At 43.6% G+C, this 15,679-nt stretch overlaps 1 protein-coding gene and 1 long non-coding RNA gene across 4 annotated transcripts in view; both read right to left on the bottom strand.

Annotated features, from left to right (window-relative positions):
- The window catches only part of LOC309374270, a 251,011-nt gene that overhangs the window by 40,119 nt on the left and 195,213 nt on the right, over positions 1–15,679 (bottom strand). The window lies entirely within an intron of this gene.
- The window catches only part of DEPTOR (DEP domain containing MTOR interacting protein), a 62,590-nt gene that overhangs the window by 40,119 nt on the left and 6,792 nt on the right, over positions 1–15,679 (bottom strand). For all 3 annotated transcript variants that reach the window (XM_081918910.1, XM_081918908.1, XM_081918909.1), the window contains 2 exons: positions 9,199–9,377; positions 6,097–6,220 (listed from right to left, as the gene is read on the bottom strand). In XM_081918910.1, the coding sequence (XP_081775036.1) occupies positions 6,097–6,220; positions 9,199–9,377 (303 nt within the window). The remainder of the gene's footprint in view (positions 1–6,096; positions 6,221–9,198; positions 9,378–15,679) is intronic.

The following is a 15,679-nucleotide window of genomic DNA, read 5'->3' on the forward strand; positions in this document are numbered from 1 at the left end:
ATCCACATATACAGTACATTAAAAAAATATCTCAGCAATGAAATGCAAAACTGAAGATGGTACTTATATGATCCCTCGTAATATAAAATTGCTGATTTCATGCCCATTTGAGTGGAAACAGTAGGATACTGGATTATACACTAATCCTGGGAGTTTAATATCAAAAACATGTGTATATGCATTGCTAGAAAGATTACAGCAGAAAGAATAAATAATTGATCTGAAACTGAACCTCAGAAATGTCTGAGGTTATTTTTGGGGAGAAAAACCCCATCCTTCCTTCCAACAAAAATATAAGTTCTCATTTCTTGGGATTGCGTCTTATTAACTTTCAGTCTATAGGATGCAATGGGAATGATTCCTTTTAATTTAGTCCTCAAAACAGCGGCTAGAAATAAAGGATAATCCAAACATAAATGAATAGCAATATTTTAAAGGAATCTGCTGATTGGGGAAATTTTGAGGAAAACAAAAGTTCTGTTTTTGACCTATAAAGTCTCATATACTGTAGTATGAATCCCTTCCAACACAGAGGAAGAGGGAGAGGGAGAGGGAGAGGGAGAGGGAGAGGGAGAGGGAGAGGGAGAGAGAATCTCCTAAAATATATTGTGTGTCTTGGTTTTAATACTCTTAACCAAAGGATTTTTCTGGACATAAATTAGTTTAACTTTATTCATTATTGTCAATCTTGCCATGTGTATCACAGCTGATTTTAGGGGATTGGTTTCATTTGGTGAAAAGGCTCTAGATCCTGAAATGGAGCCCAAATGGTCCAGAAGGCTTTCGGCAGCTACACTCCCCTTATGCCTGCCATGTTGTTATTTGAGGGTGGTAAGGTCTCCTTAGGGGACGCGGGTGGCGCTGTGGGTTAAACCACAGAGCCTAGGACTTGCCGATCAGAAGGTCAGCAGTTTGAATCCCCGCGATGGGGTGAGCTCCCATTGCTCGGTCCCTGCTCCTGCCAACCTAGAAATTCGAAAGCATGTCAAAGTGCAAGTAGATAAATAGGTACCGCTCCGGCGGGAAAGTAAACGGTGTTTCCGTGCACTGCTCTGGTTTGCTAGAAGCGGCTTGGTCATGCTGGCCACATGACCTCTACGCTGTACGCCGGCACCCTCGGCCAGTAAAGCGAGATGAGCACCACAACCCCAGAGTCGGTCACGACTGGACCTAATGGTCAGGGGTCCCTTTACCTTTAAGGCCTCCTTACAACTAGCTACCTTCCCCCTATGGACGTGACCCTGCTTGCTATCTGATTTTGTAACCTCAAGATTCCCCGGTTCTCCTTCTTATTCCATCAGCAGGAGGAAGCTGGGGTCTGATAATTACACCTTTCAACAGTCCCTGTTCAGGGGAGAAGCTAAACTGAGGCCAGAAAGCTAGCACAATCAATTGTGATTTGAAACCTCTTTACTGAGCAAATCTAGTTAGCTGCTTGCATCATGTATCCAGGTTGTTTACCCCATGTAATTCATGTACTTCGCACACAGACACAAACTCTCGGAAGCTACGCATCTGCATGCGATGATAGCTAATGCCTCCTTAATTTTTGGCAGGGACAAAATGTTCTGGGTTTTAGAAAAGAGGGGAGGAAAAACAAGGATCTTGCCAGGGGGCAAACTGGAGAGTGATGTGTAAATCCAATAAACATTATCAAAAGCTATCTTGTTTTGACTGTGTTTTATCCACACAGGGGACACATCCAAACAGCGGACAAAGAGTTTAAACAGAGTTTAATTTTTAGCTACTCAAGCATGCATGGTCTCACCATGGTAACAGGAACTCAAAAACAAGGTGCAACAGGGAGATTTTATTGTCCAGACACAAGCCCACTGTGCAAATGAGCCCTGTAATTAAAATTGGTAGAAATATACCCATCATGGTAAACATGTGTGTGTGTTTGTGTTCACATGTGTGTGTCTATCAAACTATAAACAATGTTAAACACATCCCACTGGTATTCACAGCAACATCAGTTTTTGAGTGTTGACTCTCACTGAAAGTGGAATAGAAGAAGGAAAGGCTTCAGTTCCCCCTCTCCGCCTGCCTTGATCTTGATCCTGAGCAGACCACCTAACAGGTTCTATAAGCAGTTTTAAGAGATAGGTGCAATGTTAGAACACACACTCTCTTTTATGTTTAGTTTTGCAGGGGTGGGTGGGTAGGGAGGGCTTGCGTCTGTAAGGCTGAATGGGCATTGTGTTGTGCTTGGAGCACAGACAGACCTGTTGCATTTCCCATGGGAACTCTTGTAAGTGTCAGTATGGGGCAGAGAGGGGGGCAGGTTTGCCCTTACCATTAAATTGGCCCCCCAAATGCAGTGCTTTTCATCTCACATTTCATGCACATAGGGGTGAATGGCAATAAATCACTTATTATTATTATTATTATTATTATTATTATTATTATTATTATTACCCCCTCCCTCCCTGGACAGAGCCAGGCTCAGGGTGGCTAACACCAGTAAAATTACAATAAAAACATAATGGGGGGGGACAATCTAAAATACAGGTTAAAATGCAGCCTCATTTTAAAAGTAGCCCATGGATTAAAACAGTAAGAGGAGGGAAAACATAAGGGTCAGACCGAGTCCAGCCCAAAGGCCAGGCAGAACAGCTCTGTCTTGCAGGCCCTGCAGAAAGATGTCAAGTCCCGCAGTCTCTTGTGACAGAGCATTCCACCAAGTCGGGGCCAGTACTGAAAAGGCCCTGGCCCTAGTTGAGACCTAGTTAAGACTTTTGTAGGAAGTCAAGAGGTATACACTTGGAGACCGTCAGTGTATGTTTCAGTACCGCACAAAACCTGTTCCTACCTCCCAGTGAGCTCAATAATTAAAAATCAAGCAGAATCCCATCTCCATTCCGCTTTTAATTTTTGGTCATTCTAGAGCAGGAGTGAGAAACCTTCTTGTTATGAAGCACTCTTGACCCACATCAAAAGTTTGCTTGGGGGTCACATGCAGTGGTGGAGAGTGGCATTAATGGGTGCTGACCGCATAGCTCACACAAACCTGAACGGAACTGACCCCCTGCAAGGGCTAAAGGCCACCTGCAGCCACAGCTCTAACGTATAACAGGAGATACATGGGATTTTTGTGTGTTAGACAGCTCTGCTTCATCTGCCTTGACAAAGTGATTGCAGGTAGCCTGACAAAGTGGATTTAAAAGTGCTGTTAGTAAGCAGATTTTGTACAGTCTCAGATGATAAAACAGCATCATGGGAATCTTTCAAATGGAAATGAAAAGCCTGTTAAGTCATCCTGTCTACTTCCCCTTTAAACACACAGTTATTTCCTAATGACTGTGTCATCCAATGTAGACTTTAAAGCCTCACAACACCAGATAGGGCATAGAACAACATGGAAAGGGAATAAACTAACTGAAACAGAAAATTATATTAAAGACACACACTATCACAGTATTTACTGGCACTCAAAGACTTAACCTGAGATGGTTTTCCACTATTTTATTATTATTTACTCTACTTTAAAATGCATATACAGGGGTACCTCGGTTTACGAACTTAATCCGTTTCGGAAGTCCGTTCTTAAATCGAAACTGTTCTTAAACCGAGGCACACTTTCCCTAATGAGACCTCCCACCACCGGTGCCCTTCCACTGTTCGGATTCCGTTCTTAGACCAAAGTAAAGTTCTCAAACCGGGACACTACTTTCGGTTTTGCAGAGTTCGTAAACCGAATCGTTCGTAAACAGGACTGCCCTTCAAAAAAGAAAGACCACAGGGCAGTTTACAACATATGCAAGGTTGTAGGTTCAATCTTATGAGTTTGACCAAACTGCGGGAGGCAATGGAAGACAGGAGTGCCTGGCGTGCTCTGGTCCATGGGGTCACAAAGAGTTGGACATGACTAAACGACTAAACAACAACAAAGTTCGATCTCCTTTTTAAAAAGGGCCCACATAGCATAGGAAAAACCTCTTACTTAGACCTTGGGATACCAGTTAATGGGCTAGAAAAATCAGTGGTTGGGCTCAGTTAATTCACATTGAAACAAATATTCGTTTATTTAAATATTAGTTAATAGTAGTTTATTGAATATGAATTCAATATTAGTTCATATGAATGAAATGAATGCTAGCATAACATGTGTGTATTTATTCTGAGCGCAGAAAACATGTTTCCTTGCTGTAGAATTTGGCTTGTCTTAAAACCTATTGAGAACACACAGGCCTTCCTTTACATTAAAAATTTCTGTGGTTGCCATGTACTATTTAGAACACTGTTATTTGAAGTAGGTGCGGAAGGGAGAATCTGAAGGATCTTTCTGCCTTTTAGCACTAGGGCAGAGAGCATCTTTCCCATCTCTTTTAGGCTAAGTTCCAAGTTGGAACATCTAACTTTAACCACAGCCATTAAGCCTTGCAATTTCCCTCTGTTTATGAAAACATTCTTCTATGGCATTAGGGAAGTGTATTGAAAACACAGCATGTCCTTCCATTTGCTGTGTTTGACATTTGAAAAGCAAGGGAAATTTGTTTCACTGGCTACTGCAAACAAACGGAACAAGAAGGGAAACACAAAAAGAAGGGAAATTTAAAACAAACAAACAAACAAAAAGCAAATCTATCCTACTTGGACTGAGGAACCATTATCACAGTTTCCTCGTGTTCTTCTTCTTATATTATTCATTGAATTTATATACCATGTCTTGTGTGGGAGAAACGCTAGACCTGACAGCCAGCTTACATCCAATTGATCATGGTGGCCTGTTTACTTACCGCTGGTGACCAGATGAATAACAATTGACCTACCGTACTTGTTTTCTGTCTCTGTGCCTAAAGATTTACAATCCCCTATTTGGTGACTATCACCCAGTAGTGATGTATGGAAGTGAGAGCTGGACCATAAAGAAGGCTGATCGCCGAAGAATGGATGCTTTTGAATTCTGGTGCTGGAGGAGACTCTTGAGAGTCCCATGGACTGCAAGAAGATCAAACGTATCCATTCTTAAGGAAATCAGCCCTGAGTGCTCACTGGAAGGACAGATCGTGAAGCTGAGGCTCCAATACTTTGGCCACCTCATGAGAAGAGAAGACTCCCTGGAAAAGACCCTGATGTTGGGAAAGATGGAGGGCAGAAGGAGAAGGGGACGACAGAGGATGAGACGGTTGGACTGTGTTCTAGAAGCTACCAGCTAGTTTGACCAAGCTGCGGGAGGCAGTGGAAGAGAGGAGTGCCTGGCATGCTCTGGTCCAGGGGGTCACGAAGAGTCGGACACAACCCCAGAGTTGTCCACGACTGGACCTAAGGGTCAGGGGTACCTTTACCTTTAAGTTGGTTATATATGGCGTTTGGGAACTGAGGTATATTTGGTTTATTGGTAAGAGTAACACAGAAAAAATGCTTTTTTTCAGGGGAAATTGTTTTGCAGAAGTGCATATACTAGGCAAAATTCCATACAAACGTGCATGTTAATGAGAAATTCACACTAAAATGCTGGTGTGTGGTCTTGAGGACTTAGGAAAATTGCAGAGTAATACAGGGGACAGAACTTAAGTTTGTGGAAACGAGAAAATGAGAGGAAACAAAGCTGACACGTTGGTCCATCCTTAGCTGCAATCAGACAAATAAAAACACATTTCACTCTGTTTCTTGCACCTGAAAGAACCACGTGCGCTGCTCATGAATGCTAGTGTTGTACCAAAACACCCCTCATGAATTGACCAATCTGTTCACCTTTTGCATATCCATTTCCAGTAAATGTCAGCTCACATGTTGTACTTGTTGCTACTTGCGCCTAAATCAGGCATGCTGCAAACAACCCCTTCAGTCTGAGCAAATATGACACGGACCTCGTCGCAGGTGGCAAACTCCTCTGTTATTTGACCCATATAATCTGACAGGATATTCAGAATCTCCATGCAACCATCTGTTTCAAATCTTAATTATATGCTCAGGACTCATCTCTGTCAGTATAACCTTTCTCTTGGGAAAACTGAGGAGATGGAAGATGGCGTTCTTAACAAAGGGTAATGCATTTCAGCAAGAACCTACAAATGTAAGACCATTTTTCTAGTTGTTAACGAAAGCCGATAAAGAGCAGCTAACAGTGTCAACGTTCTGTGTGCAACCTACTTTTCATAGAGCCTCTGTCCTCTCATGAAGGCCTTCACTTCGTTGTCAAGTGGGAACGTTCCATCATCTTTCCGAAAGCGGTAGAAAAGTTTGAGGTCCTTGAATTCCTTATGCTCATCGCAAACTGAAGTGCAGAACCCAGAAGAAGAAGAAATAGTAAACACCACATCAAGAACTTGAAGCAATTATCATTATGAATCTGGAAGCAATGCAGATACTAAATCATTGTTTTCCTTTACAAAAAAAACCAGGCTTCAGATAAACCACAAAAGCAACTGACCTTTTATTGTACTTCGTTAAAAAAAAACTTAGTTTGTGAAGCTCTACACGTATTCCCACTTTATTGTATTATCAGCAGCCATTTATAGGTGGGGGGAATTACTGATCTTTTTAAAAAAAATCTGTTGATTATAGTTTATTGCATTTTTACCCCACCCTTCCTCTAAGGAGCGTGGGGTGGTGTTTCATTGTTCTGTGTCCCCCACCATTTTATCTTCATAGTGCCCTGTGTGATAAGTTAAGCTGGAGGATAACAGAGCTTTGTAGTTGAGTGGGGACTTAAGTTTAAGTCTCCCTGATCCTCTAACCACTACACTGACTCCAGTAACACACAAATAGTAATTTGTGCAAAGTTTACAGGCTGAAAGAGAAGAGAAGAATTCCAGTTTTATTCCACTTTATTTATTTATTAAACCTATAAGTCACTTTCCCCCCACAAAAGTAACTCAAAGCAGCATACAACAATAAATAAATAAATAAATAAATAACACATATTAAAACCAGCGTAACACGGAAACAGAATAACATCTAATCCTCATTGTGGCGATCACACAGGGTCTCCGGACGTTTCACCGTCTATTGATCCCTGTGCCACCACTTTATTTCTCGCTGCCACCACCCAGGCCCTACCTGGTAAAATACCGAGTCCAGTCAGGGTTAAATTGTAACATAAACTTCTGTTTATTTATTGCAGTTTCATAAGCATGTGGTTTCATAAACGGTATCAGTCAATTACAACCATGGGGTGCCTATCCAGACCTATAACTTCCGCTACCTGCTCTCACTCACTAAACCACCTCTCAGATATTTATTTGTATTCCTAGCTCCTAATTGTTTCTGACTCAGCTTATTTTGCTACACTAATTCAACCTACCCACAGACTCTATCCCAATTCACTCACACTCCAACCAACCACCCAACTCCCAACGAACTCCCCCCTTCACCCCTCCCAGAGCTGGTTTTATAGTCCCTCTGACTCCACCCCCCTGGGTTCTGATTGGGTAACTTGTTTAACTACTTCACCTCCAGCACTCATATATGTGAACGTCACACTCATTCCTGTTTTATACTGCAACACCAAACAAAAGCCTAAGTGAACAAGTGGACCTTCAGCTTGCATTGTGAACTAATAAGAATCAGCACCGGCCATTTCTTAGAAGGGAGGGCAATCCACAAACAGGGCCCCGCCTTAGGTTTGTACCACTTACCAAAACTCTCTTTCTATCTTGTGATCAATGGCCGTGTTCACAGGTAATGATAGGTTTCTGGCTTATTGTGGTTTATGATGAATAAGCAATTTGCCCAGTCGCTCCCACTTTGACCCTCCTTTGGTGTGCGCAGGCTAAACAAACCAGGAAAACTTGGCTTCTCCCCTTACGTTCAAAGATGAGATCCTGAATCATTGCTATCTAGAGAGGCATGATCGCTGGCCAACCTAAAACCATAGTTTGTTGCCGACTTACCAATGGCATTTTGTTCAGAAGCAACAAACCACAATCCCCAGTTTATTTATCCTGCTTACACCAGGGTAGGTGTGAAGTCAAAGCAAGTGGCTAGATCTTCATTTATCGTAAGCTACAAACCCCAGTTTATTGTTACATGTGAACACGGCCAATCAATTACTGGTCTTTTTGTCTCTCAGCTTCAGCCTATCTCTGTTCTCAGTTCCTTTGTCCACTTATTTCATTCTCTTTTATGCACTTAAATCTCTATATATTTCTCTTTAACAGTTCCCTCCATTGTCCAATATTTATTCAAAACGTCTTATAAGTTTCAACTATCTTCAGAGTTCTACCCCTTCTTATCTTCCTTCACTAAACTCCCTTTTGCAATTCCATGTTTTCCATCATTTCTTATGACCCCTTTTTTTGTTTTTCTCTGCTTTGCTCCCTTTGCTCCTTTTCTTGACGTTAGGTTAATTAACACATCTTATTTTAATTTTCTGCAAATTTTCTTTTTTGCTTTCTTGTACTCCTACCAACCTAGTGTTCAGTCTCTTATTTTTATTCCGATCTTGAGACTGTGGGTAAGAGAGACCTATGGATTTAATCTGTGCACGGGGTCCGATAGTGTCCAACATGTGGCTTACCATATGTTGTTGGACTTCTACTGCCATAATTTCTGACCCCTGAAAATGTTAGCTGAGGCTGATGGGAGTTGTAGTCCAACATCATCTGGAGGGGAAAACATTGGCTAGCCCTGTGTGTGTGTGTGTGTGTGTGTACACATACATAAATTCCCTTCAACAAATGGAAAGAAAATATGCACAAACTTGCAACACATGAACAAGTCATGTACAAACGTAGGCTTGTCATGGACAAATTTAATGATTTTCGGAATTCATTTTTATAATGTGTGTTTTATAATGTGTGTTTAAGGTAACTACAATAACAATCATGTAATGTTTCTTTTAAAAATATTTTCTACATGGGTTTATTTTATCTTTATTATGCTTGTCACGTCTTGCCTTATTTTACCTTGTTCACTTATAATTTTATACTTTTTCAATAAATAACATAAAATTTAAAAATAAATAAATGATGATTTAATCCAGCTGCTTTTTCTTCAAAATAAACAGGACTTTTATTTTTTTTAAAAAAAATGTGAATAATGCAATGTTTGGTTTGGCCCTAAAATAACGCATGCTAAACACTCCAAATATAAATGCTATTATAATAGTTAAGCAATCTTCACAATCCTTATTTAGGTTTTTGTTCTTTCATATTGACTAACAACACACGACGATCACCAGGTCGGACCTGCCTGCACCCTTAACTATAGTTTCTGGCTATGGGCTCGGATGTGCTAATTCTTCCCACTCACCGTGGTGAATGATGCTACGATCCAGTAATTTTTGCACCAGTTTAATTGCAGTCTCCCTGTCAGAGGCCTCCTTGTGATCAATCAGCCAGTCTATCAGTTCTTTGGCAACAAAGCAGTTTGGATACGTCTTCAAGTGATGTCTCCGATCTTTAATTATCTTTTCTTCATGCAGTCTGAGCCTGTGAACCAAACAATATCACGCCGTGAGAAATCTTTGCATGGCATCTGCCTCAACATTACAAGCTGGAAAGAAAAAGCTCGTATCAGAGTTGCAAGCAGTGGTGTCAGCTAAATAATAATAATAAACATCTTTTGAAGGTATCGCTGGCCTTGTATCCTCACTTCTGATAAGTCCTATAGATTCGGATGGAGTTAAACTTACAGGTAAGCATGCTTTGGATTCAGGGCTGGCTCAAGAGACATTGTCGCCTGAGGCAAAGTCAAGGTATGGAATATCCAAGGCAGCAAAATAGTCAAGTTATTTTGGCACCTGAGGCAGGACATCCCACCAGTGTTTTTCCCATGCCCTGTCAGTAAAAATATAACAATATTATTATTATTATTTTATTACAACTAAAAATGTCCTGCTCTTTCACGACACACAAAATCAGTTGCCTAATAATAGGGCCGGCCCTTATTTTGATTTCCACCTTATGGTTCAGTTATAATTTGCATGAGGAAGTGCCTGCCCATCAAATAACCACAGAGGTCTAGCAATGCATGGGGAGCAACGTTGGAAAGGCGGTTCCAGAAGGAGCATCTTTCCATTTGAAATACGCTAGCCTTAAAAAAGCAACAACTAAGAATTGGAAGCATTTAGAATTAAGAAGCAATCAGGCTTCCATCCAGGGAAGATGGCAAGACTCCCACATAGGCCTGAGCCTTCTTGGCATCTCTTTTGGAAAGTGAGCAATGTCCCCGCTTCCCCTGACACTACTAGGAAAACACAATTATACACAAGACGGGAGCCACAGGGAGGCCAGATGTGGTGGAGGTCTTCTTTCGGAGAATTTCTAGGCCCTGTTCCCCCCTTTCCCCCTTTCATTTAAAAAGTAGCTCGCTTTCTGGTGTCTGGAGATCATGGAAGCAGCAGCAAATATAGAAATGAATAGGAAAATTTAAAAAAGAAAACACAAGGACAGTCTGAGAATGGAAAAAGGAGGGCAGACAATAGGCTTGTTCACACAGCACACTGAACACAGTTGTCTCTACCCATGTACAGGTGTTTGCGTGAAAGAACGCACACTTGTTGGTTTGCAAAGCTCGCGTACTGTGTACACAGGTACTCAGAGTGTACGCTCATGTGAATAACTATACAAGCATTTCAGCTCAAGTATTCAGGTACAGTGGCTCGGGTTGCGAACGTGATATGTGCGCGATGCACATTCGCAACCCGCAATGTTCGCAACCCGCAGCAGCACGTATGTGCTCGCATGGGTTTTGATTCGGCGCTTCTGCGCATGCACGACCGCCGAAACCCGGAAGTAACCCGTTCCAGTACTTCCGGGTTTCAGCAGTCCGTAACCCAAGGTATGATGGTACACACATACTGAGTGTGAATGCCCCTAGAATTTTGATTTTATTCCAGCTTAACTGTCCTTGCTTCAGCCGATGTATCATCTGCTAGAGATCTCTAGGTCCCCTCACAGAACTAAAATGACCGGAGTTACTTGCAAAGGGGAGATGATGGTTACACAAGTTGAACTCTCCAACAGAGACACACTCGAAGTACTTAAAGACTGTTGTAGGCCTGGCAGATGGTGAGACTGGTTCTTGGCCTGACGGAAAATAAAAACACGAGGAAACACGGAATCAGTTTTCCAGTGCCATATGTTAAAACAAATAAACACACTCCAGCGTGTCTATTAAACGAGTTTGAATGTCGGCAGCAGCCAGGAATAATTCTTCCACATAAGTGTTAACAAGCTTCTCATTACCACATTATTTGTGATACCCAGCTGCCAAAAGTCACGTTAACGACATCCAGAGCTACAGGAAAACATTGTGGATGTATGCTGTAATATATACATGCACAGGTAAGTATAGCAGGAGGTTCAAACATTAGACTGAGGTGCAAATGTGGTGACTGGTATCTAAGACTTTTTTTGTACTGTCCCTGTATATTTCTAGCAAGGCTGGGGAACCTTTGGCCCTGCAGATGTTGCCGAAGTACAATTGCCACCGGCCCAAGCAAGCATGGGCAATCATGAGGATGAATGCTGAGGGCTCTTCAGGATCTGTTGGTATAAGCTTCCTGGCCTGGGATTTTCCTCTGCTGCCAAATATGCTTCATAGCCTGAGAACTACAGTGAGGAACTCAAAAGGCCTTCCCCTCAATATTTGATTGAACTACATTGTAGTTGCGCTATAGTTTTCCTGCCTAAGCTGGTGGAGGAGGTCTTGAACATGGTGGAGCACCCTCATGCTATTTTATTGGGGGATTGCAGCGTTACATCAGGACTGGGCTCAGGTGTGATGGCCTGGGATTTGGACTCAGAGGCTGAACCTGAAGAATCCCAGCCTGCACAGGACTCCCCGCCTCCAGAACCAGCTGAGCCGGGGCTGAGGCCTGAGCCTGAAGGGTCCTCACCTGTGCTGGATCCTCAGGTGCAGGCACCAGCTGAGTCTGCTCTGGCCCCTGAGGTGATGGAGGACCCATTGCCTTCAGGTGCTCCACTCTCAGCCCCGTCAGGGGAACAGGAGGTTGCCTCTGGGTCCGGTAACCCTCCAGCCTCTCCTGAGCTGCAGAGGCTCAGGGCAGAGAGGCGGAGGGAACTAAGTTCTCACAGGAGGAGTGCTCACCTCCAGGCCAGGAGAGGCGAGTCACCTGTGGACCGGGGCCGCCCTATGCCAGATAAAAGCCAGTCAGCCCCAGTCTCAGGTTGCGGGAGCAATGTTGTTGCTAGCCTGTTCCTGCCTGCACCCTGTCCTGCTCTTCTGCCAGAGTTCCTGACCCCACCTGACTCCCCACCTTGGACCCAGCTACAGCTTTGACGGACAGCCTCTATACCGCACCATCGACCTTGGACTGGAATCGGACCTCGCCTCTCAGTTAGCCCCCGGGACCAGCACATCAGGACTTCGTGGCAGCTACAAGGCTGCCCCAGAGCATTGCAGGCCTGCTCATATTGCAGGCCATACCATCTCCGTCTTCTGGCCCTTCTCCTCTCCTGCCTCTGAGTCTGGACTGCTCTCTGCCACAGCCTCTTCCTGCTCACTAAACCCTGTTGCCTCTTCAGCTTCCGACACCTCCTCCTCCCCATCTGCCCCCTCTTCTCCCTCTGACCACTCATTGTTGTCCCACCACCAACACCCTGGCTTTGATTCTTCTTCACTTTGGGGTTCCCTAGGGGGTTCCCCAGCTGTTGCCTTCCACCACTCCTCTGCTTCCAGCCAGTCCGTGACATTCACTCACTCCTGACTAGGGAATCCAAGTTGACCCTCTGCTCTCTAGCAACATTTTCTGAAGAGCAACCGGGATCTGAACTGTCACTATGTACAGTATATATAGCTCAGGCTTCTAGCTACATATCCCACGACCATGACTGGAACTTCCTATTATTCCAAGCCATAACTGGCTTCTGAGGAAGAGACAATGAGAATATAGTTCTCATGAGTGTCACTTGCTATGTGACCAGCATGTTGCATGCAGTTAGATCACTGTCAGTTTGGACCCAAACCAGGAATTGACACATTAAAATTAGATCTGGTGCTAAGCAGACTGTATGGACACCGTATAAATGTTTCCACGTCTATTTTTGCGTACAAAAGGCAAGAGGCTTGGTACATGGTTCTTTGCAGCTTTTTTTAGCACTTTTGGCTGTAGGGAAAGAGATAGGATTTCAGCCTAGGCCTTGAAATAGGTGTTCTAGAAAATGTATTTTAAAATAAAGCAAGACTGGGTAATGCTTAGATAATTTGAAGAAGGGCTTTGGCTGAGTTGCAGAGAAGGTCCAAGTTTCAATATCCCTGGCATCTCAAAGTGGGGAGTTGAGAAAGTCACCTGTCCAAAATCCTGCACAGATAGATGAACCAATGTTCTGACTCAGAAGAAGATGCTTCATGTGTTCCTAACTGTTCACAGAAGAGCAAAGTGACACCAGAAAGCACTTAGGTTATTTGGAAGAAGTTTGCTTTTAAGTTATTTCACATATGAAGCAGTGCAGCCATTTTGGTTTTGAGCTACGATATTAACTGAATTGTGTTAGAAGAGGTATGGCAAACCCTTAGCCCATAAGTCCCAATATATTTCCAGTGACAAAGTTTTAATATACCCCGCAAGTGTCCCAGGAAAACCGGGGCATCCCGTTTTTTATCGCAAGAATACGTCAGCCATTTTGGTTGCCACAATTTTGCAACATGCTTTTTACCTGATTGTGTGTTTTAGGGTGCTGTGCCTGAAAAAGTGTGGGGGTTTTTTTGGGGGGGGGGACGACCATGTCATGAAATCGCAGCAACCAAAACGGCTGCTGTGCTCTCACAACGAAAAACGGGAAGATGGCATCCCAGATTTTGTGTGGCCTTTTATTTGACACACAAAAGCCAGCTGGCAGAAAACACACAGTCTAGGAGCTTTAGGAGGAGGCATCTCAAAGACACAATGCTCCTTGCTTAGGAAAAACTAGTTACATAGTTCTGGCAGCTGACTGCAGCTGGTGTTTGATGCTTTCTCACACCACGTTCCTCTTTCTAGCTGAGTCTCAGCCATGGAGATACTCTGTGTTCCTCAAACAGTGAGCCAGGACCCACCGCAGGTGAGCCTTGAGCTGCTTCCAGATGAGCTTCAGTGCCACCACTGACTCAGTGTCTTCTGATGAATGTCAATACCAGCAGCTCCTTATATGCTGTGCAAAGGTGGCTGGGAGACAGATGCTCAAGGAGGGAGGTGGAAAGGAAGTTCTCCCTCCTTCCCTGGAGGGGAAAGGGCCAAAGGAGAAGTGGAAGGAAATCAGAAAGTGAAATAAAAGTTAATATTTAATCACCAAGCAAACAGGCTAGAGAAAGGAGGGAGAAATAAACAGAGGGAAACTTTTATAGGAAGAAATTGGACCAAGGAGGAGGGATGAAATTGGCCATTTGGAGGGTGGGAATAAGGTACAATTTGGGTACGAAAGGGGAATGGGAGAAGAAATGACAGGAGATGGGTAAAATACTTCAAGGGATAGCAAGGGGAAAAAATATATATCCAAGTCTTCTCCACTCAGAATACCTGGCTCAGCAAATTCTGCCTAAAACGGGCCAGCTGAGTCACAATACCTTCGGAACAAATTTGAGGAAAGCTGAGCCATGGAACTCCTTGCTGTGAGGAAAACATGACGGCAAAGAATTTAGCACCTTTCCAAAGTTGGTTAGATAGCAGTAGAAAGTGATGTTTGTTTATTGCCTTGACATCTGATGGGAGGGCGTTCCACAGGGCAGGCGCCACTACCGAGAAGGCCCTCTGCCTGGTTCTCTGAAACCTCACTCGCAGTGAGGAAAAGGCCAGAAGACCCTCAGTGTCCAGGCTGAACAATGCGAGTGGAGACGGTCCTTCAGGTATACAGAACTGAGGCCGTTTAGGGCTTTAAAGGTCAGCACCGACACTTTGAATTGTGCTCGGAAACGAACTGGAAGCCAAATTAGCTCTTTCAGGACCGGTGTTATATGGTCCCGGCGGTTTCTCCCAGTCACCAGTCTAGCTGCCGTATTCTGGATTAATTGTAGTGTCCGCGTCACCTTCAAAGGTAGCCCCACGTAGAGTGCATTGCGGTAGTCTAAGCGGGAGATAACTAGAGCATGCACCACTCTGGCAAGACAGTCCGTGGGCAGGTAGGACAGCCGTCCTGGACACAGAATTGAACTGTGCCTGCATGGACAGCTGTGAGTCCAAAATGACTCCCAGGCTGCATATCTAGTCCTTCAGGGGCACAGTTACCCCATTCAGGACCAGGGAGTCCTCCACACCCACCTGCATGAGAACGAGATGGGGCAAAACCCCATGCTGTATGAGGATGGGAAGAAATGAGCAGGGAGCAGTGAAATTCACATATGCACCCACTCATTCTTATGTTAGACAGACAGACACACATGCGCGCGCACACACACACACACACACACACACACAGAGAGAGGGGGGGGGGAGAGAAGCTTAATGGCAGCCATTTTACAAGACCTTCATTAGAACAAACTTGACCCCGTGTTGCTTGCCAGCAAAATTCAATTCAATTTAAGGTGAAGTATAAATCTAGTTGTAATAAAACCTGTTGTAAACGAGGGCTGGTTGCATGTCAATTGGGATTATAAATGCTATGTGGAATGTGGTTTTTCAACATATTGAAGAGGAGATTCTTGCCGTTAACTCTTCTGATTAGGTAGTAGATTTCTTGCAATTAAGGAGCAGGTTTCTAATAGCCACCCTTTCCTCAAAAATGATTTGTTAAGCTCAGTCAAGAATTTTATCGATTACTCGCAAATGCCTGGGTTTTTTTTAATTATTGGGAGG

This window comes from Podarcis melisellensis, assembly GCF_964234715.1.
Source record: "Podarcis melisellensis genome assembly, chromosome: 7".
NCBI classification, from domain to species: Eukaryota; Metazoa; Chordata; class Lepidosauria; order Squamata; family Lacertidae; genus Podarcis; species Podarcis melisellensis.